At 40.3% G+C, this 27,475-nt stretch overlaps 2 protein-coding genes across 2 annotated transcripts in view; one reads left to right on the top strand and one right to left on the bottom strand.

The window, feature by feature from the left end:
• Positions 1 to 23,060, bottom strand: part of UMAD1 (UBAP1-MVB12-associated (UMA) domain containing 1) — a 239,010-nt gene extending 215,950 nt beyond the window's left edge. The window contains exon 1 of the mRNA XM_030822137.1: positions 22,994 to 23,060. The gene's annotated coding sequence lies outside the window, so the exon portion shown is untranslated. The remainder of the gene's footprint in view (positions 1 to 22,993) is intronic.
• The window catches only part of RPA3 (replication protein A3), an 80,817-nt gene extending 53,937 nt beyond the window's left edge, over positions 1 to 26,880 (top strand). The window contains exons 5-8 of the mRNA XM_030822138.1: positions 22,644 to 23,497; positions 24,701 to 24,775; positions 25,848 to 25,956; positions 26,514 to 26,880. Of these exons, the coding sequence (XP_030677998.1) occupies positions 23,399 to 23,497; positions 24,701 to 24,775; positions 25,848 to 25,956; positions 26,514 to 26,596 (366 nt within the window). The 5' untranslated portion in view covers positions 22,644 to 23,398 and the 3' untranslated portion in view covers positions 26,597 to 26,880. The remainder of the gene's footprint in view (positions 1 to 22,643; positions 23,498 to 24,700; positions 24,776 to 25,847; positions 25,957 to 26,513) is intronic.
• Positions 26,881 to 27,475: the final 595 nt, after the last annotated feature.

The following is a 27,475-nucleotide window of genomic DNA, read 5'->3' as shown; positions in this document are numbered from 1 at the left end:
TCCATCCCACCTAGGTTTTTTATTTTGTAGTTTTTGATATTGGTGTAATGGGGAAGAGATACAGATGCCTGAGAGGATAAGCAAGGGAAGACATTTAAACTGATGTCACTATTCAGCTCCACAGAACAGCTTGGAAACTAATTAATTAAATTGAAGCATTAACATAAATTTTACTTCCACCTCTCTTATTTATGCTCAGACTTTTAAAAAATGAAACAAAAACAAAGAAAAACAAAGAAAGAAAAAACTGTATCTTAGATTTAGGTGTTTGCTTCAAACTGCAAGTCCCAACCCTTGAGTGGAAGTAAACAATTTAGCAGGTCAAGACCAGACTTTTTTTTTTTAATGGAATGAAATAGAAAGAAAAAAAAAGTAGGGGAAGAGGGAGAGAAGGCAAAAAGATTGAGAGCATTATACATGGTAACTAATGCTTTATAAACTTTTGCATCTGGGTACCTGTGCTGGGTTATAATAAGAAATCTATATTCTAGTTTGGGCTACATGCAAAAAAGTTTTTCCAAAGCACTCACATGCTTCTTTGAATTTTTTTGAGAAAATTGTGCACCCTCTTGCACTTTTTAAGTTCACATCTAAAACTTTCCATTGAAAATTATAAAGGACATAGTTTCTAGCATACTATAAATATTTACATGTTGAAACAAAATCATTATATCTTTCTTTTAACTTTATTCAATGAAATCTAAACACCATAACATTTTAACACTCACCATTAACCATTTTAAAAATACATCAAGAGGGGTTGCTGGCAAGATGGCCGAATAGCAACAGCTCCATCTGCAGCTCCCAGTGAGATCAACACAGAAGGCGGGAGATTTCTGAATTTCCAACTGAGGTACCCGGCTCATCTCATTGGGACTGGTTAGACAGTGGGTGCAGCCCACGGAGGGCGAGCAGAAACGGGGCGGGGGGTGTCGCCTCACCCAGGAGGCACAAGAGGTTGAGAAACTCCCTCCCCTAGCCAAGGGAAGCCTTGAGGGACTGTGCCTTGAGGAACAGTGCACTCCGGTCGAGATGCTACACTTTTCCCATGGTCTTCGCAACCCGCAGACCAGGAGATTCCTGCCGGTGCCTATGCCACCAGGCCCTGGGTTTTAAGCACAAAACTGGGCGGCCATTTAGGCAGACACAGAGCTAGCTGCAGTTTTTTTTTTTTCTCATACCCCACTGGCATCTAGAACACCAGCAAAACAGAACCTTTCACTGCCCTGGAAAGGGGGCTGAAGCCAGGGAGCCAGGTGGTCTAGCTCAACGGATCCCAACCCCATGGAGCTCAGCAAGCTAAGATCCACTGGCTTGAAATTATCGCTGCCAGCACAGCAGTCTGAAGCTGACCTGGGACACTCGAGCTTGGTGGGGGGAAGGGCATCTGCCATTACTGAGGCTTGAGTGGGCCGTTTTCCCCTCACAGTGTAAACAAAGATGCCGGGAAAGATCCAACTGGGCACAGCCCTCCACAGCTCAGCAAAGCCGCTGTAGCCAGACTGCCTCTCTAGATTCCTCCTTTCTGTGCAGGGCATCTCTGAAAGAAAGGCAGCAGCCCCAGTCAGGGGCTTATAGATAAAACTCCCATCTTCCAGGAACAGAGCACCTCGGGGGAAGGGGCAGCTGTGGGCGCAGCTTCAGCAGAATTAAACGTCCCTACCTGCCAGCTCTGAAGAAGACAGCACATCTCCCAGCACAGCACTCAAACTCTGCTAAGGGTCATACTGCCTCCTCAAGTGGGTCCCTGACATCTGTGTCTCCTGATTGGGAGACACCTCCCAGCAGGGGCCGACAGACACCTCATACAGGAGAGCTCTGGCTGGCATCTGGTGGGTGCCCCTCTGGGACAAAGCTTCCACAGGAAGGAACAGGCAACAAACTTTGCTGTTCTGCAGCCACCGCTGATGATACCTAGGCAAACAGGATCTCGACTGGACCTCCAGCAAACTTTAGCAGACCTGCAGCAAAGGGGCCTGTCAGAAGGAAAACTAACAAACAGAAAGGAGTAGCATCAACATCAACAAAATGACGTCCACTCAGAAACCCCATTCAAAGGTCACCAGCATCAAAGACCAAAGGTAGATGAATCCACAAAGACAGGAAGAAACCAGTGCAAAAAGGCTGAAAATTCCAGGAACCAGAACGCCTCTTCTGCAAAGCATCATAACTCCTCAGCAGCAAGGGAACAAAACTGGTGAGTTTGACAAATTGAAAGAAGTAGGCTTCAGAGATGGGTAATAACACACTCCTCTGAGCTAAAGGAGCATGTTCTAACCCAACGCAAGGAAGCCACGAACCTTGGAAAAAAAGGTTAGATGAATTGCTAACTAGAATTACCAGTTTAGAGAAGAACATAAATGACCTGATGGAGCTGAAAAATACAGCACAAGAACTTCCTGAAGCATTGATACTTCCACAAGTATCAATAGCCAAATCAATCAACTGGAAGAAAGGATATCAGAGATTAAAGGTCAACTTAATGAAATAAAGCATAAAGACAAGATTAGAAAAAAAAAAAATCAAAAGGAATGAACAAAGCCTCCAAGAAATATGGGACTGTGTGAAAAGACCAAATCTACGTTTGATTGGTGTACTCGAAAGTGACAGGAAGAATAGAACCAAGTTGGAAAACACTCTTCAGGATATTATCCAGGAGAACTTCCCCAACCTGGCAAGACTGGCAAATTCAGGAAATACAGAGAACACCACAAAGATAATCCTCGAGAAGAGCAACCTCAAGACAAATAATCAACAGATTCACCAAGGTTGAAATGAAGGAAAAAATGTTAAAGGCAGCCAGAGAGAAAGGCTGGGTTACCCACAAAGGGAAGTCCATCAGACTAACAGTGGATCTCTCTGCAGAAACCCTACAGGCCAGAAGAGAGTGGGGGCCAATATTCAACATTCTTAAAGAAAAGAAGTTTCAACACAGAATTTCATATCCAGCCAAACCAAGCTTCATAAGCAAATGAGAAATAAAATTTTTTACAGACAAGCAAATGCTGAGAGATTTTGTCACCATGAGGCCTACCTTATAAGAACTCCTGAAGGAAGCACTAAACATGGAAAGGAACAACAGGTACCAGCCACTGCAAAAACATACCAAATTGTAAAGACCATCAACACTATGAAGAAACTGCATCAACTAACTGGAAAAATAACCAGCTAGCATAATAATGGCAGGATCAAATTCACACATAACATTATTAACCTGAAATGTAAACCGGCTAAATGCCCCCAATTTAAAGACACAGACTGGCAAACTGGATAAAGAGTCAAGATCCGTCGGTATGTTGTATTCAGGAGACTCATCGCATATGCAAAGACACATATAGGCTCAAAATAAAGGGATGGAAGAATATTTACCAAGCAAATGGAAAGCAAAAAACAGCAGGGTTTGCAATCGTAGTCGCTGATAAAACAGACTTTAAACCAACAAAGATCAAAAGAGACAAAAAGGGCATTACATATGGTAAAGGGATCAATGCAACAAGAAGAGTTAACTATCCTAAATATATATGCACCCAGTACAGGAGCACCCAGATTCATACAGCAAGTTCTTAGAGACCTACAAAGAGACTTAGATTCCCACACAATAATAGTGGGAGACTTTGACAACTCACAGTCAATATTAGATACATCAACGAGACAGACAATTAACAAGGATATTCAGGACTTGAACTTGGCTCTGGACCAAGCGGACCTAATAAACATCTACAGAACACTTCACCCCAAATCAACAGAATATGCATTCTTCTCAGCACCACATCACACTTTTTCTAAAATTGACCACATAATTGGAAGTAAAACACTCCTCAGCAAATGCAAAAGAATGGAAATCGTAACAGTCTCCCAGACCACAGTGCAATCAAATTAGAGCTCGGGATTAAGAAACTCACTCAAAACTACAAACTACATGGAAACTGAACAACCTGCTCCTGTATGACTACTGGGTAAATAACGAAATTAAGGCAGAAATAAATAACTTCTTTGAAACCAATGAGAACAAAAATACAAGGTACCAGAATCCCTGGGACACATCTAAAGCGGCATATAGAGGGAAATTCATAGCACTAAATGCCAACAAGAGAAAGCGGGAAAGATCTAAAATCGACACCCTAACATCATAATTAAAAGAACTAGAGAAGCAAGAGCAAACAAATTGAAAAGCTAGCAGAAGACAAGAAATAACTAAGATCAGAGCAGAAATGAAGGAGATAGAGACATGAAAAACCCTTCAAAAAATCATGGAATCCAGGAGCTGACTTTTTGAAAAGATCAACAAAATAAATAGACTGCTAGCAAGACTAATAAAGAAGGAAAGAGAAAAGAATCAAATAGACACAATAAAAAATGATAAAGGGGATATCACCATTGATCCCACAGCAACACAAACTACCATCAGAGAATATTATAAACACATCTATGCAAATAAACTAGAAAATCTAGAAGAAATGGATAAATTCCTGGACACATATACCTTCCCAAGTCTAAACCCGCAGGAAGAAGTCGAATCCCTGAATAGACGAATAACAAGTTCTGAAATTGAGGCAGTAATTAATAGCCTACCAACCAAAAAAAGTCCAGGAACAATTGGATTCACAGCCAAATTCTACTAGAGGTACAAAGAGGAGCTGGTACCATTCCTTCTGAAACTATTCCAAACAATAGAAAAAGAGGGGCTCCTCCCTAACTCATTTTATGAGGCCAGCATCATCCTGACACCAGGCAGAGATACAACAAAAAAAGAAAATTTCAGGCCAACATTCCTGATGAGTATCGATACAAAAATACTCAATAAGATACTGGCAAACTGAATCCAACAGCACATCAAAAAGCTTATCCACCACAATCAAATTAGCTTCATCACTGGGATGCAAGACTGGTTCAACATACACAAATCAATAAATGTAATCCAGCATATAAACAGAGTCAATGACAAAAACCACATGATTATCTCAATAGATGCAGAAAAGGCCTTCGATAAAATTCAACAGCCCTTCATGCTAAAAACTCTCAATAAACTAGGTATTGATGGAATGTATCTCAAAATAATAAGAGCTATTTATGACAAACCCACAGCCAATATCATACTGAATGGGCAGAAACTGGAAGCATTCCCTTTGAAAACCAGCACAAGACAAGGATGCCCTCTCTCACCACTCCTATTCAACATAGTGTTGGAAGTTCTGGCCAGAGGCAATCAAGCAAGAGAAAGAAATAAAGGGTATTCAAATAGGAAGAGAGGATGTCAAATTGTCTCTGTTTACAGATGACATGATTGTACATTTAGAAAACCCCATCGTCTCAGCCCAAAATCTCCCTAAGCTGGTAAGTAACTTCAGCAAAGACTCAGGATACAAAATCAATGTGTAAAAGTCACAAGCATTCCTATACACCAATAATAGACAAACAGAGAGCCAAATCATAAGTGAACTCCCATTCACAATTGCTAGAAAGAGAATAAAATACCTAGGAATCCAACTTACAAGGGACATGAAGGACTTCTTCAAGGAGAATTACAAACCACTGCTCAAGGAAATAAGAGACGACACAAACAAATGGAAAAACATTCCATGCTCATGGACAGGAAGAATCAATATCATGAAAATGGCCATACTGCCCAAAGTAATTTATAGATTCAATGCTATCCCCATCAAGCTACCATTGACTTTCTTCACAATTAGAAAAAACTACTTTAAATTTCACAGAACCAAAAAAGAGCCCACATAGCCAAGACAATCATAAGCAAAAAGAACAAAGCTAGAGGCATCACACTACCTGACTTCAAACTATACTACAAGACTACAGTAACCAAAACAGCATGGTACGGGTAACAAAACAGAGATATAGACCAATGGAACAGAACAGAGGCCTCAGAAATAATACCACACATCTATAACCATCTGATCTTTGACATACCCGACAAAAATAAGCAATGGGGAAAGGATTCCCTATTTAATAAATGCTGTTGGGAAAACTAAGTAGCCATATGCAGAAAACTGAAACTGAACCGCTCCCTTACACCTTATACAAAAATTAACCCAAGATGGATTAAAGACCTAAACGTAAGACCTAAAATCATTAAAAGCCTAGAAGAAAACCTAGGCAATACCATTCAGGACATAGGCATGGGCAAAGACTTCATGGCTAAAACACCAAAAGCAATGGCAACAAAAACCAAAATTTTTAATAAATGGTATCTAATTAAGCTAAAGAGCTTCTGCACTGCAAAAGCAACTATCGTCAGAGTGAACTGGCAACCTACAGAACGGGAGAAAATTTTTGTGATCTATCCATCTGACAAAGGGCTAATATCCAGAATTTAGAAAGAATTTAAACAAATTTACAAGAAAAAGCAACCCCATCAAAAAGTGGGCAAATGATATGAGCTGACACTTCTCAAAAGAAGACATTTATGCAGCCAACAAACATACGAAAAAAAGCTCATCATTACTGTCATTAGAAAAATGCAAATCAAAACCACAATGAGATACCTTCTCATGCCAGTTAGAATGGTGATCATTAAAAAATCAGGAAACAACAGATGCTGGAGAGGATGTGGAGAAATAGGAAGGCTTTTAATACTGTTGGTGGAAGTGTAAATTAGTTCAACCATCATGGAAGTCAGTGTGGCGATTCCTCAAGGATCTAGAAACAGAAATACCATTTGACCCAGCAATCCCATTACTGGGTATATACCCAAAAGATTATAAATCATTCTACCATAAAGACACATTCACACGTATGTTTATTGCAGCACTGTTCACAATAGCAGACTTGGAACCAATCCAAACGCCGATCAATGATAGACTGGATAAAGAAAACGTGGCACATATATACCATGGAATAGTATACAGCCATAAAAAAGAATGAGTTCATATCCTTTGCAGGGACATGGATGAAGCTGGAAACCATCATTCTCAGCAAGCAAACACAGAACAGAAAATCAAACACCACATGTTCTCACTCATAAGTGGGAGTTGAACAATGAGAACACATGGACACAGGGAGGGGAACATCACACACTGGGGCCTGTCAGGGGGTGGAAGGCTAGGGGAGGAATAGCATTAGGAGAAATACCTAATGTAGATGACAGGTTGATGGGTGCAGCAAACCACCATGGCACATGTATACCTATGTAACAAACCTGCATGTTCTGCACATGTACTCCAGAACTTAAAATATAATAAAACAAAAAAAATTTTTTAAATACATGAACGAGTTCTTTACTAACAGCAAGAGACTTTACATTGTTCTTTTTTCTCCTTCAACTCATATTTCCACTCCACTTCCACCCTCAGAACCATGCACCTTTTACAATGGTGTATACAGAAGAATACAAAGTGGTGGCAGCAAACTCACTTTTAAGAGAGCCTGTCCTGACTGGGCGCAGTGGCTCACACCTGTAATCTCAGAACTTTGGGAGGCAGAGGCAGGCGGATCACCTGAGGTTGAGAGTTTGAGACCAGCCTGACCAACATGGAGAAACCCTGTCTCTACTAAAAATACAAAATTAGCCAGACATGATGGTGCATGCCTGTAATCCCAGCTACTGGGAAGGCTGAGGCAGGAGAATCGCTGGAACCCAGGAGGTGGAGGTTGCAGTGAGCCAAGATCACACCATGGCATTCCAGCCTGGGGAACGATAGCGAAACTCCATCTCAAAAAAAAAAAAAAAAAAAAGAGAGAGAGAGCCTGTCCTAAATATATACACTTGCTATATACCTACAAAAATATTTTTAAAATTAAAATACATAAAAAGAGCCTGTCCTCTAATTTAACACTCCTAATCTTTTCATTCATCCCCTAAATGTAATGCCACATCATACACATACATAGCATCCATTAAAAAGGGAAGTTATATGGGTTAGTAAAACTTCTCTAATATAACCTTATAGATGCTTTCAGCCAACTGAGAATTTAAGTGTTATTACTTTTAGCCAAAACAGCACATCTAAAAGACTTAGGAAGTTGGAAGATGGTAAGCTACAAATCAATTATAGAGCATCAAGCCAGGGAGGACTCTGGAGGAATGCAAAGAGTTCCAGAGAACTTCACTGTATAGGGTTCAACAGGAGCCAAACTGAAACTTTTTATTTAATTTATTTTATTTTTTCTTGATCCTCATAATTTCAATCATTTTCTTATTTTACTTTATACTAAATTAAAGGCAGGAAAAGCTTTTTCCAAATGAGACACGTGGATTTCAAACATGAAATCCTTAAACGCGATATAGGAAATCCTAGGTGAAAGAGTACTGGGGGAAGGAGCAGTCTAGTTTATTCCCACAACTGGATGACTTTTAATGGCTGGCTCTGTCGGCCATGGAGAGCAGGCCAGAGGCTTCACTTGATAATCTCAACTGCCAGCTACTCATCATTATAGCATGTAAGATATCCACTACCAGGAACTGTCTGGAATCATTGCTGTTACTGTAATAGTAAATCCTGCTAGCATGGCAAGCATTACATAATCCAGAGTTACAAATTTTCTAGAATAGAGTGGGCCCACCAAATCCATAGGTCCTGCAATCCTACTATGAATCAAAAATATTCAAAAAAATAAAGAGCAGTACAACAATTAAAAATAATACAAATTTTTCTTTTCTTTTTTTTTTTTTGGAGACAGAGTCTCGCTCTGTCACCCAGGCCGGGTTACGGTGGCGCAATCTTGGCTCACTGCAATCTCTGCCTCCAGGTTCAAGCGATTCTCCTGCCTCAGCCTCCCGAGTGGCTGGGATTACAGGCACCCGCCACCACGCCTGGCTAATTTTTGTATTTCTTAATAGAGATGAGGTTTCACCATGTTGGCCAGGCTGGTCTCGAACTCCTGGCCTCAAGTGATCTGCCCACCTTGGCCTCCCAAAGTGCTGGGATTACAAGCATGAGCCACCACGCCCAGCCCAAATTTTAAAATATAACTATTTACATAGAGTTAGATATTCTAAGTAATTTAGAGATAAAGTATATGGGAGGATGTACATAGGCTATATGCAAATACTATACCATTTAATAAAAGGCATTTGAGCATCTGTGGATTTGGGTATCAGCAGGAAGTCCTGGAACCAATCCCCTAGGGATAATGAAGGATAACTGTACTGTCTCTACAGAACCACTTCCCATATCCATATGATAAAGTCATCTTGAAAACTAACAACTTCACCTAAGAAAATTTTAGAACAGAACCTCCCCTCTTCTCAGATCCTATTTCCATCGCTGAATACAGATGGCCTCACTTGGGTAAAACAGACATCAAACAATTTTACTCTCCTCCATTACTTTGTAAATAAATTTAAGCCTCAAAGTATCTACTAGAGAATAGTCAGGGAAGGTTTTGGTTTTGTTGTTGATGGATTTAAGGATTTGTTTGTTTTATTTTTAATTGAATGCCCTGTGGTTTTCAGTAGCCTAGCAGTGATAAGAAATGACTGCTTTTTTTCTCTACTGCTTCTTATTCACAATATGAAAAACAGAACAGAATAATAAAGTCTCCCCTCAATCTACTAATTTAGGGAGGAAAAATCTCATATTACATTAGACCAAGGTTTCTCAATCTCTCCACTCTAAGCATTTGGGATCAGATAATTCTTTGTTGTAGGAGGCTGTCCTTAGCACTGTATCATGTTTAGCAGCATCCCTGGCTTTAACCCACTAAGTGCCTTCCTATCCCCCCAGCTGTGACAACCAAAAATGCCTGCAGACATTGCAAAATGTCTCCTAGGGGACAAACTGCCCCTGCCTGGTTGAGAACCAAGACATTACAAGAAAGGGACTTCTATTTCAACATTAACCACTCAGCAGCACTCTCTAGGTAAAGACATTCCCCTAGGTCTGGGAGTGTCAGACTTCACCTGAGACCTCTCAGAATACTGCCCTTTTCTTCAGTATGAACAATGACAGTGAATAATAAAAAATGTGTTGTAACTCCTCTGTGAATGGGTATGATCACCTAGTGTGTGATGCATTTCAATCAGAAAACATCTTAATTTCAAGAGGTTGTTTTTTTTTTTAAATGCTATACATGTGAAAACCATAGTTTTTTTCCTAAAGAAGGATGCTAACTAGCATCCTTAGAAGATAAGGTTTAGAAGATAAGATTACTGCCTTTTTGAGAGCTTATAAACAAACTGCACTAAGAATTTATCATTTGGGTCTCAATCACTGACAAAGAAGGCAATTTACAGCCTTTAGTGTTAACCTGAGTCATCTAAATTAATGACACAATGACACATTCATATGTTTTAGGAAAGTTACAAATATAACTACATAACTGCCACAAACAAACCATTTTGATTTGAGTGTAAATAACATTACTGTACAAGAAGAATTTCTGAAGTAACTTCATTTAGTGTTGCATTTTGAAAATGAAGAAACACCCTGCAAAAGAATTCAGACAACTCTAACAAAAAGCATCTCTCCACATAAAACAAATACCTTAGGTGAGACAAACACATCTAAATAATGTCCTAAGGGAGAATCAAGTCATGGGATGTGAGGTCACACCTCTTTACAACTCTCTACAGCACTGGGGACCAAGAATAAATTTAAAAATAAATAAAACATTATTCAGTGTGGGTCTTTAAAATATTCTATTTGCTCGCTCATTTTAATGTTTACACAAAATAGGAGCCATCACATTCAACATCCAAAAAGAATCACTCCCTAAACTGCCAACTAAAAGTTACTTGACTTCCAATATAGCCTAACTGCATCATCATAAGGCTTATTACTTCCTCCCCATTGAAGAACAAACTTCTTTTAACACCCAGTCATTTGTTTGTTCACTATTTAATTCATTCAACGAACATCTTTTGAGGGCCCAAAATTAGCCAGGCACTGTGGTAGGCCCTAGACAAACAAAATTAGACAAGGCACTTTCTCCAAATTCAAGGAATTAACCAATCTACTTCCTGCCTCTTTATCCTACTTCCCTACCACCTCTCACAATGTCAATGGACACAAAGCAAGGTGCTAAGTCCTGTATAAAACCAGCATCAACCGTGCATCAACCATGCAAAATGTTACTCACATTCTGGTCTAGTCAAAAAGCATTGCTAGCTGTCTAATGACTTGCTTCAGACTGCTGAGTAAACAAGACAGCCAGCTGTTTTACAACAAAATGTACGTAAAGAAATACACTAAAAAAAATCGGCAATAACTATATCAACTAAAAATAAGAGACCATATCTCAAAGTCTGAGTCAAACTTCCATGAACTGCATGATCAATGGGTATAGACCAAGAAGTACAATCGACCAAGAGTATATTTCTTTACTGGGAAATCCTATCAAAGGAGTGAATAAATGGCTAAGTGAGCAAACGAGCAATGTAAAACAGGAGCATGAACCACAAAGAAGATGTGGAAAATCTTTGTCCATCCCCACTGCCTGAGCTTAATTCTAAAATACAAGAGCTATACCTACCAGAAAAAAAGACTGCCAGACATCCCACTGCATGGAGACCCCAAAGTCTTACAGGACTAGATTTCCTCCCTTCCTTCTACCCCTCCCTGACAAGATCTTCTTCCACTTCCATTCAGAGGTCACAGCTCTTGTAAGGGGAGAGAGGGAGGAGTCAGGAGGGCAGTGGTTTGAATGGTGTCTAATTGCCCAAGGAGGACTCTGTAAAACAGAGTACAAGACAGGAAAAACTCTGAGCACAGCAAAGAAAGAAGGTTGAATTTCAAGTTCAAAGAACTGTAAACTGTTCCTAATTCTTCAACTCACTCACAGACCTTTTAAAGTCTGAGTCTCGGAAGACCCAATTTCCACCCAGCAGAGTCACATATGATGAATGCCTGTTAGCCACTGGGAATTGAGTGAACCAGGGAATGTGTACATCCATCTGACTTTCAGGACTAGACTCAGAAACAAGAAGCTGCTAGCAATAAAAAGTCAAGTGAGGGAGACTAAAGTAATCTGACACAGTCTCTCCTTCAATGAGAGATCACCAGAATGAGATCAACATGAGGATGGGAAAAATACATCCCCAAAGCAATGGCCATAGGGAAAATAATATGGACAGGAGGCAGGAAAATACTAGACAGAAGAGGGCAGTTCCCTGGCAAAAGCCCCACCCTCAAGCCTGAAAACCTGCAGCCCTAAATGGGAACAGGCATTCCTGTTTCCATACCCAAATGTTGCCTTTTGGCCTGCCACACCCTCCATCCTGTACCCTTATAAATCCCAAACCCCAGCTAAACAGACAAGCCACGCCCGCCCTTGTCACAAGTCCTGCAAGGAGGTTCAGGGAACTCTCCTGTTTCAACAACGTTAGCTCTAGTACTAACATACACTCTTGTGGATTTGTAGATCCTTGTCTTTTCTGGTTTCTATGTAATTTTTTAAATCTTTTATTGATTTATCCGTATATTTTTAAAAATATTTAATCCAACTTTTTTAGATGGACTGTACAGGGAGTGATTTCTCTGAATGTCTGATTTGCTATATTACCAGAAAAATGTGCTCTGGTATTGCTTTGGGCTCTTTGGTTACAGAGGGGTTGCTCAAAGGTCATGCACCTGGCTTTCTGTACCACAAATGCTCTTTTAAGAGAGCCAATATGGGAGTTCTGCTAGTTGCTGAGTATAACAAATCCGGGCCGGGCGCGGTGGCTCAAGCCTGTAATCCCAGCACTTTGGGAGGCCGAGGCGGGCGGATCACGAGGTCAGGAGATCGAGACCATCCTGGCCAACACGGTGAAACCCCGTCTCTACTAAAAATACAAAAAATTAGCCGAGCGAGGTGGCGGGCGCCTGTAGTCCCAGCTACGCAGGAAGCTGAGGCAGGAGAATGGCGTGAACCCGGGAGGCGGAGCTTGCAGTGAGCCGAGATCGCGCCACTGCACTCCAGCCTGGGTGAAAGAGCGAGACTCCTTCTCAAAAAAACAAACAAACAAACAAAAAAAACAAATCTGACTACACATTAACCAAGATCTCAGTGAAGGTTATAATAAAGTGTTGGGGAGGGACAGCATTAAAGGTAAAGGTAAGTCACGGCCAGAACCTGGAATGTCTTTCTTATATGTCATGCCAAGGAGTTTGGACTTAACAGTGATGCTGGAGGAAATCACTGGATGGAGAGTGATCAGTCTGATATTTTAGGTGGACCATTCTGGGTTCAGGATGCAGAATGGCTGGATTAGTAAATCAAGGTGCTTTTGGTACAAGTAACATTGCCACTTTAACCAGCTTAACCTTTGTTTTACCTATTAATTGTGGTAATAAACATATTACATAAAATTTATCATTTAACAATTTGAAGTGTACAGTTTAGTGGCATTAGGTACATTCACATTGTTGTGCAGCCACCACTACCATCCTGTTACAACTGAGGATCAAGCAAATAATGAGACATGAAAGCCTACAGCAAAATCACAATTTAAAACAAAGCAGACATTACAAGAGTAAAATATTATCATTACAGTAGTTTTGGGAGAAATTAACCATCCATTTAGAATTCTATACCACGGAAAGATAATAAAACTATGCTTTGAGAACTCGAATGAAATAAACACTCAGAAAAACAAACATGAACTGATGAAGCTGTAAAAATATTAAGCAAAGAGAATGATAAATATATGGGTAATTTCAAGCAGATATTAGCTGCATAAAGCAATAATAATGTCTAGGCGGAGTTATAAGAATGTAAATTGTGGGATTACAAGAAATCAAAACAGAACTAAATCTCTAGACGACAGCATAAAAATTGGGAAAAGGTAAATGGAGTTACAGGTTCTGTCTTGACCCAAAGTAACTTTTGACTTTAAGATTAATATGCATGCTTCTTAATCTGTCCATGCTGCTATAACAAAATACCACAAATTAGGTAACTTATAAACAGAAATTTACTTTTCACAGTCCTGGAGGCTGGAAAGTATAAGATCAAAGCTCCAGTATATTCAGTGTCTGATGAATGCCCACTTTCTGGTTCACAGACAGCCATCTTTTCACTATAATTTCATATGGTTGAAGGAGCAAGGGATCTCTCTGACTCTTTTATAAGGGCATGAATCCAATTCATGTGCCCTCTCAAAGGCCCTACCTCCTAATACTATATGCCATCACCTTAGGGGTTAGGATTTCAGCATATGAATTGGATGGGGGGAGAGACAAACATTCGGATCATGGCAGCAGGTTAAAATTTGTAGGGTGGGCCTCCCCCCAAGAATACAGAATGTATAACATTCAAATTAATACGGACTGATAACATTAAAAAAGAAAAAAGTAACAAAATAATAAATGCAAAAGATGGCAAGAAAGGAAAAAATAACAACAAAACAGAACACACGGGAAGCAAAAAATGACGTGGAAATTAATCCTGCTATGGTTTGAATATGTTCCCCAAAGTTCATGTGTTAACTTAATTGCCAATGCAACAGTGTTGAGAGCTGGAACCTATAAAAGGTAACCAGGTTATGAGAGCTCTGACCTCATAAATGGATTAATGCCATTATTGCTAGAGTGGGTTATTGGGGGAGTAGGTTCCTGAAAAAAAGAATTAGTTTAGTCCCCTTCCCTTACATTTCTCTCATGGTCTCTTGCCTTTCTTTCTTCCTCATAACAAGCCCTTGCCAGATGTGGGCCCCTGGACCTTGGACATCCAAGCCTCTAGAACTATAAGACATCATTTTCTTTCCTTTTTTTCTTTTTTCTTTTTTTTTCTTTTTTTGAGATGGAGTCTTGGTCTTGTCGCACGGGCTGGAGTGCAGTGGCACAATCTTGGCTCACTGCAACCTCCACTTCCTGGGTTCAAGCGATTCTCCTGCCTCAGCCTCCTGAGTAGGTGGGATTACAGGCATCTGCCACCACGCCCGGCTAATTTTTGTACTATTAGTAGAGACAGGGTTTTGCCATGTTGGCCAGGCTGGTGTCAACTCCTGACCGCAGGTGATCCACCCACCTCGGCCTCCCAAAGTGCTGGGATTACAAGTGTGAGCCACCACGCCCGGCCTTTTTTTCTTTCTTTCTTTCTTTTTTGAGACAGGGTCTCACTCTGTCACCCAGGCTGGAACACAGTGACACGATCTTAGCTCACTGCAACCTCCACCTCCTGAACTCAAGCCATCCTCCCACCTCAGCCTCCCAAGTAGCTAGGACCACAGGCACAAACGCCACCATGCCCAGCTAATTTTTGTATTTTTTGTAGAGATGGGGTTTTACCATGTTGCCCAGGCTGGTCTCGAACTCCTGAATTCAAGGGATCTACCTGCCTTGGCCTCCCAAAGTGCTGGGATTACAGGAGTGAGCCAATTCCCCTGCCAATTTTATTTTCTTTATAAATTACCCAGTCTGTGGTATTCTGTAATAGCAACACTACATAGACTAAGACAAATCATAATACATCAGTAGCCACAATCAATATAAATGGACAAAAGAGAGAAAAAACAAATCACCAGCTATATGCACTATTTACAAGACAGACACACCTAAAACATAAGAACACACAAAAAGTTAAAGCTGTCAGGCCAACACAAACACAAATAACAGAAGGGCCACACAGTATAAAGTCTAAGGTTTACTGGAGAAAACTTAAGCAGAGAAACAGCAAATCACTCATGATCTGTCAAATGCTAGTGCTCTCTTAGAAAGGAATCCATCCCCCATACATCTAGGCAATTATGTCCTAATGGAAATCTCCTGATTTAGAAGGAAGTGACTTCATTAAGAAGAAGGGGGCCACTGGAGCCCACTGGCTGGTATCAGCCTGTTTTTACCTTCAGCTGAGACCTGCCAGGCCAGCTGTCAGCTAAGTACAAACGAAATGAGAAAATAAGCATTCAAGCCCATGGGTCTTGTCTTCCCTAGGTGAGATATAGGATGGAAAAAGATAAAATAAATTCTAACCAAAAGACAGCTGGCACATCTATAATAGTAGCAAACAACAACAACAAAAACTTTAAAGCCAAGCCAGGCACAGTGACTCACACCTGTAATCCCAGCACTCTGAGAGGCCAAGGAGGGAGGCTTGCTTGAGCCTAGCAGTTAAGGACCAGCCTGGGCAACAAAGAAAGAACCCGTCTCTACAAAAGAAAGATTTTATTTTAAATTAGCTAGGTGTGATGGCACATGCCTGCAGTCCCAGCTACTCGGGAAGCTGAGGCGAGATCACTTGAGCTCAGGAGTTCAAGGCTGCATTGCACCACAATCACGCTACTGCACTCCAGCCTCAGCAACAGAGTAAGACCCTGTCTCTTAAAGAAATGTATATATATATAGCAAAAGTCATCAGGGCTTCAAGGAGAAGTTTGACAATGCTACCATCTATAGGCTATGTCACATATTTATCAATAATTGAGACATTAAGCAGACAAAGAGAACAGAATTATGTGAACACTGCAATTTACACACTGGATCCAACAACTGGAAAATACATTTTTTTGCCAAGCACACATGAAAAATTGTCCATGTTCCTAATAAGCCTTAAAGCAAGCTCACATAATTTCAAAGAATTAGTCTCATATAATTTCAAATAATTAATATATAATTTCAAACCATACCCTCAGATTATAACGCAATTTCACTGGGAATTATCAAAATAATTTTAATAAAACCTATACATTTTGAAACAAAAATAATGCATGGGTCAAAACAGAAATATGCTGAAAACTAGAAAATACTTAGAACTTAATGTACATCTGCTTATAAAACTTGTGGGAAATGTCTAAAGCTCTAGTCAAAGATAACTATAACGATCTAAAAGTTTTATAGGTGAACACTACCAAACACTTGATAGATAATTTCAGTTTTATGTACAATCTTGGAGATTGAATACAAAACTAGTATAACTGATAGGGACAAGCGGCAGAAGGGTGGGGTCCCTGGCGAGGGCTCCACCCTTAAGCCTGGACCCACAGCCCTAAATGTGAACAGGTTGTTTTTGCACCCAAATGTTGCCTTTTGGCCCACTATGTCTCCCCTATTCTGTGCCCATATAAACCCCAAACCCCAGGCTCCATGAGCAGAAGAGTGGCAGAGCAGCAGAACGGTGCAGCAGAGGTGCAAGAGAGGAAGCATCTGAGTGTCAAGGGGAGTTTGGCTGGGGACGGTCAGAGAGAATATTGGCCATGAGACAGCCGAACTCCAGGGGAAGATCATCTTTCCACTCCATCCCCTCTCCAGCTCCCCATCTGTATAAGTTCATTTTCATATTGCTGATAAAGACATACCTGAGACTGGGTAATTTATAAAGAAAAAGGGGTTTAATGGACTCGCAGTTCCACGTGGCTGGGGAGGCCTCACTATCACGGCGGAAAGCAACAGGTACTTCTTACATGGTGTCAGGCAAGAGAGAATAAAAAAAAAAAATCAAGCGAAAGGGGTTTCCCCTTATAAAACCATCAGCTCTTGTGAGACTTATTCACTACCACGAGAACAGTATGGAGGAAACTGTCCCCATGATTCAGTTATCTCTCATCAGGTCCCTCCCACAACACATGGGAATTATGGGAGCTACAATTCAAGATGAGATTTAAGTGGGGACACAGCTAAACCGTATCACCATCCCACTGAGAGCCACCTCCATCACTCAATAAAATGCCCACATTCACCATCTTTCAAGTCCATGTAACCTGATTCCTCCTCGAAGCTAGACAAGAATTCAGGATGCGCTGGGTGTGGGAACCCAAAAAGGCTGTCACACTGACTCCAATGAGCTATTTAACACTTAAGCCATTCCCAGACGGCAGGGCTAAAAGAGCACTGTAATGCCACTAGACACTGCCATGGGGCTGGAGGCCAAAATCATTCACCCCAGCTCCTGCACCTGCTCACCTGCATACTCCCCCTCCCGTAAGGCAGCCGAGCAAATGAGCCACACCCTGGTTGCAAGTCCCACAAAGGGGTCCAGAGAATTCTCCTGTCTTATAACCATAATGCCAAATTTTGACAAGGGCTATACAAAAAAGGAAAATTACAGACCAATCTCACTCATGAACATGGATAAAAAAAAATCCTAAACAAAAACAACAGCAAATCAAATCCAGGAATATATAATAAAAGACAATATATCATAACCAAGCTTCCAAGAATGTGAGCTTGGTTCAAACACTGAAAAATATATACTCATTTCAATCATCTCAATTAAGGCAAAAAATGCATTTGATCAAATTCCATAACCATTCAATTAAAATGCTTATCAAACTAGGAATAGAAAGAAAATTCCTTAACCTAATAAACAGAAATTCAAGTTGGGAAGGACTTCGGGGAATACTCCTTAAAGGAAGCTGAATCTCATGGAGGTATACTCTTGCCTGTCCACTTCTCTGCCACATAGAATGTGAATTTACTTGATAGCTGAAGCTCCATCACTTACCTGGCCTATGAGGTGACCATAAATATGGAACTAGACATTGAATGTAGAAGTGCAGAAAGACAGAAAGAACCTGGGACCCTGAGTCTTAGTGCACTACCACACAAGTACTAAGTTGCACAGCTGTGGACTTCTTTCACATGTGAGAATAAGCGTTTGTGCATTAAAGATACTTTTGTTTATGCAGCCAAACCCCATCTTGACTTAAACACTATTTCTATTCAAAATGGTACTGAAGGCTCTATCCTAGGCAAAAAGGTAAGAAAAATAAATAAAATATGTAAGAATTCTTAAGAAACAAACTATAATTATTCAAATATGAATAGAAAATTCCAAAAAAACTGATAGAAAATTCTTAAAATGGCATTTCAATACACCAAAACAATCAGTTAAAATCTTTAATTTAAAAAATGATACCATTCATAATAGCAACAAAAACAAGGTATCTAGGAATAAATCTAAGCTAAGAGTCAAAACTTTTATGTAGAAAAGTATGAGACTTTTTGGAAAGATTTTAAGAGGACCAAAATGGCTCAAGGATAGTAAGAGTTGACATTCAGCTGTTACTTTTCCTGAAATACATCCAAGGATTCAATGCAATTTTGATCAAAATTCCAACACAGTTTTTCATGGAAATTCATAAGCTACATTCTATATGGAACAGCAAAGAGACAAAAATCACCAAGACATTCCTGAGAACACAGCCCCAGACATCAAAAGTTATGATAAGGCTACACTATTAAAGAAAATAGGTAGTGGTTCAGGGATAGAAAAATAGATCCATAGAATAGAATTGACTCCACACATATCTGTAAATTTAAGGTGACAAGTGAAGGTCAGTGGCAAAAAGGTGATACAGTCAAATTAAAACAAAATAAAGAGATTGGAGACCTATCTGACAACATACATGAAGAGTGAATTCTAGATGACGGACTATTAAATATGAAAGGCAAAGCTCTAAAAATTTTAGGGAAAATAGAATACCTTTAAGAGTAGGATGTATGAAAGAATTCATAAATGAGATTTTAATGGACTTTTCTCCTACATTAAACTTAAGGGGGAAAATGTTTAACTATATTAAAAGAGGTCTTTCTAATAATAATAAAAAAAAAGGACAGAATGAAGGAAGGAAATGGAAAGATAGGCCAAAAACGGACAACACTTGTACCATTACAATATCCCACTAATAAAAAGCTCTTAAAAGTCAGTAAGAAAAAGAAAAATCAAGGAAAAAAAGACAAACAAATAACCAATAAAAATCTGAAAAAGTGTTCAAACTTTTCAGTAATCAGGGAGTGCAAATTAGGGTCACGACAAAAAAACATTTCATATTCATCAAACTGGGGGAAAAAACTTCAAGAGTTGCCAAGAATATACAATAACTGTAATTCTCTAATACTCCAGGTAAGAGAGTAAACTGGTACCACCATTTGGGGAAATCATTTTTTCACTAGTGGCAGAGATCCAAGTTACCCCAAGTTACCGGTGGCCTACCCTTACGGGTCAGTAGCAACTTCAGTCCTTGCCTCCTCAGACGAAAAAATTTGACTGAGGGGCATAAAGCAGAAAAACAGACCCAGGCAAGTTCCAGAGCAGGAATGGAAGTTTACTTTAAAAGGACTTCCAGCCTCCAGAACTGTGAGAAATAAATTTCTGTTGTTTATAAGTTTAAAAAAAAAAAAAAAGGCCTTAAAACAGGAAAGAAAGGAAGGTGTGCTTGTTAGAGACCCAAGCAGGAATGTGAAGGTTAAAGAGAGTAGGTCAAGTGTCCGATTTAACAGTTGATCCTTTTTTGTTTGTTTGTTTGTTTTTGAGACGGAGTCTCGCTCTGTGGCCCAGGTTGGAGTGCAGTGGCGCGATCTCGGCTCACTGCAAGCTCCGCCTCCCGGGTTCACGCCATTCTCCTGCCTCAGCTTCCCGAGTAGCTGGGACTACAGGCGCCCGCCATCACGCCTGGCTAATTTTTTGTATCTTTAGTAGAGACAGGGTTTCACCATGCTGACCAGGCTGGTCTTGAACTTCTGATCTGAGGTGATCCACTCGCTTCGGCCTCCCAAAGTGCTGGGATTACAGGCGTGAGCCACCGCGCCCGGCCCGATCCTAGGAGTTTTATAAGCTTGTCTCTTTCCCATGATTCTTTCCTTAGGATAGGCTGCCCGCAGGCATAGAGCCCTCCTTGGCCTTGGGAAGTGTTTTTAGGGAGTTATACGCATGCCCATCTGAGGCTTGCTTCCTTTTTCCGGTGGAGTGTACCTAGAAGAAGGTACTTTACCATTTTTGTCTCTTAATATGCATGCCCAGGAAGCTGTTTCTCCCTCGGGTCTACATTCAATTACCATTTTGATAACAGGTGTGCACCATCAGGAAATGGCCTCTCCCTGGCGCTGTTGAATTATCATTTTTAGAGGAGCAAATTCGATAATTGCCAAACCATCCCCCAACATTTCTAGTGGGTTGGGGGAGAGCCCACTACTGTCCCGCGCTCATGCCTACCTGTAACAGAAAAAAAATATGATCTACGTACATTCGTCAACATAGATGAATCTCAAAAACAAAAGTCAGAAGATATATACGTTTCTATTTACATAAAGGTCAAAGATTGGCAATATTAAACAATATACCATTTAGCAATGCCTGCATGTGTGATAAAACTGTAGAAAAGCTTAGGAAGCTTAACACAAATTTCAAGATAGTGTTTACTTATGGCTGTAGCAAGGAGGGCTTAATTGGGGAAGTGCAAACCGGTAAAATTTACTGGTAACTGGTAAAGTTCCATTTCTTCAGCTGAATGACAGGCCCCATGGATTCATTTCATGTCTCTCAAAACTATGCAAATCGGCTAGCTATACTTTTCTCTGTACATCATGTATTTCATAATATTTTAAGTGACTCAAAAATACTCGAAAAGGCTGTTTTAAATTATCTTCTTGCTCATTTCCCTGTTTTTAAAGAAAGCGTTTACTTAAAAGCGGTCTTAACTGCAAGTAAACAAAGACATTAACATCTGGTACTCTCAGGACTGCTCTTTAAAAAAAAATTCACTATTACAGGGTACGTACCAAGGCTCATACCTGTAATTCCAGTACTCTGGGAGGGAGACGGGAGAGGGAGGGATCGCCTGAGCCCAGGAGTTTGAGATAAGCCTGGTCAACATGGCGAGGCCCCATCTGTACACAAAAAAAAAAAAGATCCTTTATTAGCTGGGTGTGGTGGTATGTGCTTATAGTCCCAGCTACTTGGCAGGCTGAGGTGAGAGGATCGCTTAAGCCTAGGAGTTAAAGGCTGCAGTGCGCTATGAGCATACCACTGCACTCCAGTCTGAGTGACAGAGCGAGATCTTGCCTCAAAAAAAAAAATGCTATTAAAGACATTGATGTGTGTACTCTCCCCTATATAATGCACATCAACTTGCTTTGCAAAACAATGCTGAAGTACAAAAGACTTAAAGCTTTAATATAAAATAGACTTTACTGACTTGCACCAATACAACCACAACTTTTTTATACACCACTGACGCACATCATTAAACACATTTCTGTTTAATGAAATCCTTTAAACTACTGTTAGTGAGTAAAACTAAGACAAACCTATTAAGTGCTAAGTAAACACTAAGGGAGACTATCATTTAACTATCGTACATGAGATTCAAATCTTAAATTGCCACGTGAAGTCTCAAATCGGATCTTTTTTGCCTAAGGGAATTCGAACGATGACAATTCTGTAGCTTTGGGCAAATTCACAGACTCAGTTTCCACAACGTTATAATACCCAATTAAAACTTCTGTCCAACTTCCACATTACCGTTTGAAGGTATTTTTATGTGCACTTATTCTAGAATATTCCTGGCAAGGCCGCCGGCTTCGGGTCACAAGATGAGCCAGGGACAGATTGGAGACTACCCCCAAATCTCCCAGGAATCGGTTATCTTCCAGACCTCCAGATCGCCCTCCAGAGTCTCGCAGTGTGGAGGGCAACGACAGAAAGACTGCTGAGGGGGTTTAAACTGTTGAGTCAAACATATGGCCAAAAGTTAGAGTCAACTGGGACCTTGCAAATCATTCCGCCTAACCCTTGGTTTTGCGGATGGGGAAAATACGCCTCAGAAGGGGGAACCCTAGCTCGGGGAACCCTAGCTCGGGGTCTAACAACGATTTAAGCTTGTCTCCTCTAGTACTGGCCAGTGGTCCTTCCCCGTTACCCATCCTTAAGTGCTTCTATTGGCTGCCAAGACGGAGGGGTTAGCGGGGTGAAAGAACGGGCGCCTCCGCAGTGTGGCCAGGTTGGGCTAAAAAACGTCTTAGAAGTAATCGGATCAATCTCTCTTCTTACAGGTGGAGAAACTGGAGAAAGTAGAGTGACGCAGCTAACGGAGTAAATCGACCCTCAGCCAACAAGTGGCAAAAGCCTGAAGAAAGTGATCAAGATCACTGATGACCCCGCTCCCCATCTCCAAGGGGGCGGGTATCACAACCCTACTCCACACCACGTATCATTCAGCAAAACTCCCGCGCCTCCCACGCAGAACCGGGGAGAGGGAAGGCGGGGCAACAGTAACAGCTGGTACGCAGCACCCACAGCACCGCGGCAGCAGCTAGTGCCGACTCCCGCCTAGCTCTTTTGACTCTGTTCGCGGGAAGAATGGGGAAACAGTAAGGTTGCGGCGCCTCCCGCGAGAAGAGGTACCTGAGGATGGCGCCGCAGTCCCCCGCCGCACCGGCACCGGAGCTCCACACCCCACTTCCGGGGTCAAGTCACCGCCGGGAATCCTGTGATCGCAGAAGGGTAGTCTCAGGTTCCGCCCCCATCCAAGCCCCGCCTCCACTGCCTCTCGCCCAGTATCTGGCAACTTCTGGGACGCCGCGCGTCACTAAGCAGCCAATCTCCACTTCCGGACTCATCCCGCCCCTTCTCCACCCCTTTCAGAGACAGCGCGATTGCGATTTAGGTTTCCGCGCATTTAATTGGAGAAGCTGGAGCGCTAGTCTTCGCTGATTGGTGCCGTGAAATCTGCCCCATAGACACCCGCGGGGCGCACAGTTTCAGTCGTCCGTGGGTTTCCCGCCAGCCGCAGTCTTGGACCGTAATTATGGTGGACGTGATGGAGTTTCCCAGGTCGCGCATCAACGCCGGCATGCTAGCTCAGTTCATCGACAAGCCTGTCTGCTTCGTAGGGAGACTGGAAAAGGTGTGCGGGTTCGCAGTCATGGGCTCCCAAGTCCGTAGCTGAAGGGAGGGACCCCGTGACCTCCTGGGTGGCGGATTCTGAGTGGATAACGGGGGATGAAAAAGGACGGAAAGCCTCCGATCACTGCTCTCCCGACTCCTTTATTTTGCACAAGGAGACTTTGGAAATTCTTTAGCCGTTACAGCCCCATTTTGGCGCTGTTTTATGGCACGGAAACAAGGTGTTTTCAAATGCTGAGTTCTAAAGTCCAGTGCCCGTCGCCTCCGTTCTAGCCGTGCTTACGTAAGGGAAATTATAAACACCACTCCCACATCTACCTTCAGATTTCTTAGTTTACTCAGACGTGACGGACGCAGACAAAACTAATCTGCTTGTTTCCTTCTCTTCTAAAATTACTTATTTTTGCAAACCTCATTTCCTCGTTGTAATCGCTTTTCTGTAAAACATGCCTTGATTGTCCGCTTTGGGTCCCGTAGTAACGAGTTATCTAACCCCAGTATTAAAGTGAAGTTCCCTCATTCTACAGGTGAGAAACAGGCCCAAAGTCTTGCAATCAGTGACCTGAAAAGCTGAGGAAAAGAAAACTATTATATAAAGACTTATTTAGTAGCTCACTTCATCCACACATCCTCTTCCTTAAATGAGTGTTGCTCTGACTTCCCAAGTAGGGAAACTGAGTAGGAGTGGTAGGTGGTTGACTAAAATGCTCAGAAACTCAGCAAGTGGCAAAGCTGGCATTCAAACGCGATCTGAGAGCGCTCTTTACAGCTGCTTCCCAGGAGTAGGACCCAGATATTCTAGCAACCAGTTCTCCTTTTACTTCATCATGCCTGATTTTTAAAACATACCCTCCGTGGGATATGTACTGTCTAAATCATGAGTGCCATCAGATTTCACTTTTAGATAGGGTGGGCTTCCTTTAATTTGTTATTAGAATAGGGTTGCCATATTTAGCAAATACAGAAACTACTTACACTACAAAAAAAATTCTTGTTTATCTGAAATTCAGAATAAACTGTGTGTTCCATGAACAGATTTGATAACATGAGATTATAATTTGAACCAATAAGTTGAATAAACTGAATGAATAAACTGTTCAAAAAACAGTTGATTTGTGCTCAACTAAGGATCAATGTACTCATCTTTTGTCAAACTTCTTTGTTGTTGTTTTAGTGAGATTTTAATCATATGTTTCGTTTTTAGATTCATCCCACTGGAAAAATGTTTATTCTTTCAGATGGAGAAGGAAAAAATGGAACCATCGAGTTGATGGAACCCGTATGTTTAAGTATTAATAAGTCTCATATATATTATAGTTAATTCTTCATCTGGATTTGGTTTGTTGCCGATGTTTCTAATTTTTGGAATGGATTTTAAAAAGATGAGTTGGTAAAACGTCCCTGGCTCTAAAATTTAATTCTTGTACTGTTCTCTCGTTATATTTCCTTTTACATTTTTAACCAATGATTTTTTGGGCTTCATGATTTTTGAACATATCCCATAAATGTTGGATAACAATTCTCATTCCTTATGAAAGACCATAAAATCACATAAGAAAAATTTAAATTGCTTTTTTCTTCCTCAGGAGTTTTTTTGTTTCGTTTTTGTTTTTTGTTTTGAGACAGGGTCTCACTCTGTTGCCCCAGGTGGAATGCAGTGGCACCATCGTGGCACACTGCAGCCTTAGCCTCCTGAGATCAAGTTGCTCCCATCTCAGCCTCCCCAGTAACTGGGACTACAGGCATGCTCAACCATGCCTGGCTAATTTTTGTTTTGTTTTGTTTTTTGTAGAGATGGCGTCTCCTTATGTTCCTCAGGCTGGTCTTGAACTCTTGGTCTCAAGCAATCCTCCTGCCTCGACCAGCCCCTCAAGAGTTTTCAATTTTATTTTATTGTCTATTTTCGTTCATATATTTCCAGTTTTTACTTATGTTTGCATTTTATGTTTAACGTACTTAAAACTTTTTTTGGTATTTTATGAAGACAAATCCATATGCTGTGTGGTTAATGTTTGCAGAACACATTGTGAAATACAGATTATAGAAGATTCCTCTCATAGGAAATTACTGCTTATAGAAATGATGGACATTTTCAATAGTGATTTTGTCTTTAACTTGAATTGTAGCTTTGGACTTGAAGCTACTACTAAAGGTAACAGGAATTTTAACATGCTGACAGTTAAGTACTCAAACATTTGTTAACAAGTTACATTTTAACTTTTACACTGGTAATTTTTAAAATTACTTTGTTACTTGAAGTGAAAGATTAGTAACCTGTATAACAGTTTTCCAAATTAATTGTCAACTGAAAATGTGATAACACCAAATTGACGTCTTGCTCTGTGTCTTAGCTTGATGAAGAAATCTCTGGAATTGTGGAAGTGGTTGGAAGAGTAACCGCCAAGGCCACTATCTTGTGTACCTCTTATGTCCAGTTTAAAGAAGATAACCATCCTTTTGGTAAATAAAGCATTCTAGTATTGACTGGTTTTATGTAATTAACAGGAAAACAGTTTTATTTTTAGTTTGATATATATTGGTCTAGAGTTTTAGTACTGCCACATTTTCAATTTCTATAGAATTTTGTGATCCTAAAGGAAAATGGGGGTACATTTTGTTTTGGCCTGCTTCTAAGTAGTGCTTATATATGTAAGAAACTCAGTAAAGATTAATTAATATTTGTTGAAAGATAATTTTTTAAATATAACAAAAATAGTATTAGTTTTTTTGTTGTAATATATGAATTGAAGGAACTGAATAATGCATAATACCCAAAACACTACCAGGCAGAAACTGCCTGTATAATGAACATCAAAATGGATGGTAGTCCCATGTCTTTTTTTTTTTTTTTTTTTGGCGCCACAGTTAAATATAAGAATCCATAATCCATATCTCCATTCTTAGAAATTCACTTCCAAAAGGGTGAGAAAAAGGAAATAGGTGAAAATATCTTAGATAATAATTGTTGTTACAACTTTCCATTGTAGATTAAATGTTTGCTTAAATGTTTCTTTCAGATCTTGGACTTTACAATGAAGCTGTGAAAATTATCCATGAGTTCCCTCAGTTTTATCCTTTAGGGATTGTGCAACATGATTGATCTTGATGGATTTTCATACGATTGTAAATGAGCTATATTAAAGACTATTAAAGGAAGCCCCTCTTGTTTGAGGGAGAGATTTCTGTGCTTTCTCATATTTAATTTGCTGTTTTTAAGGTATTCCAACCTAGAGTTTTTGATGGAACTGATATATTGACAGTTCTCACCTAAGTCCTTTTATAAAGAATTGCTACTCCAATATATGGTCAGATTAGATAGAAGAATAAAGCAGTTGTCTGAGTTTAGGTTTCTATTTTATTAATAAAAACTAAAATGGTACATACTATTGGTCATTTCATTTTCATTCTTTTAGGCATGTATTCAAGCACAAACCTGAAATTTCGTAGCTGTAAGGTCAAGATTTAGACCTATCAAATAAAACCTTGGGCCAGCTGTGTTAAGGATTTGCTCACCTTTTCCCAAACTATACCTTGATAATTATTCCCTTGATACTCTACTTACAAAATGAATTAGATGGCATTAAAAAGGCAAACAGAGACTGTTAAACATTTTATGTTTAACGTTTACTCCTTATGTTCACTGAATCCATAGGATTCAGTGATGATGCTAAGAGTTAAACAGAATGGCAACCAAGAAAGAGATCAGTGGGTTAGAAGGCAATACATTTGCTTTGGTACAAATTAAAGTATTTGATAGGTCCTTTAGTAAAGATGTCCAGAAGGTATTTGGAAATGTAGGACCGGACAGATTCGAGATAAAATTTGCTTAATATATTTAAAGTAGAAAAAGTTTAAGAGGTAAATCATCCCTTATCTGCAATCTCAAAATTGAAAATGGTTTGAAAAGCAAAAGCATTTTCTAAGACAAAACTCATTTAGCCACAACACCTGGTAAGAATTGTAGTGAGGCCGAGGTGGG

Source organism: Nomascus leucogenys, chromosome 11 (genome assembly GCF_006542625.1).
Source record: "Nomascus leucogenys isolate Asia chromosome 11, Asia_NLE_v1, whole genome shotgun sequence".
In the NCBI taxonomy this organism is placed as follows: Eukaryota; Metazoa; Chordata; class Mammalia; order Primates; family Hylobatidae; genus Nomascus; species Nomascus leucogenys.
The sequence above is the reverse complement of the archived record's forward strand: the minus strand, read 5'-3'. Positions and strand labels throughout refer to the sequence as shown.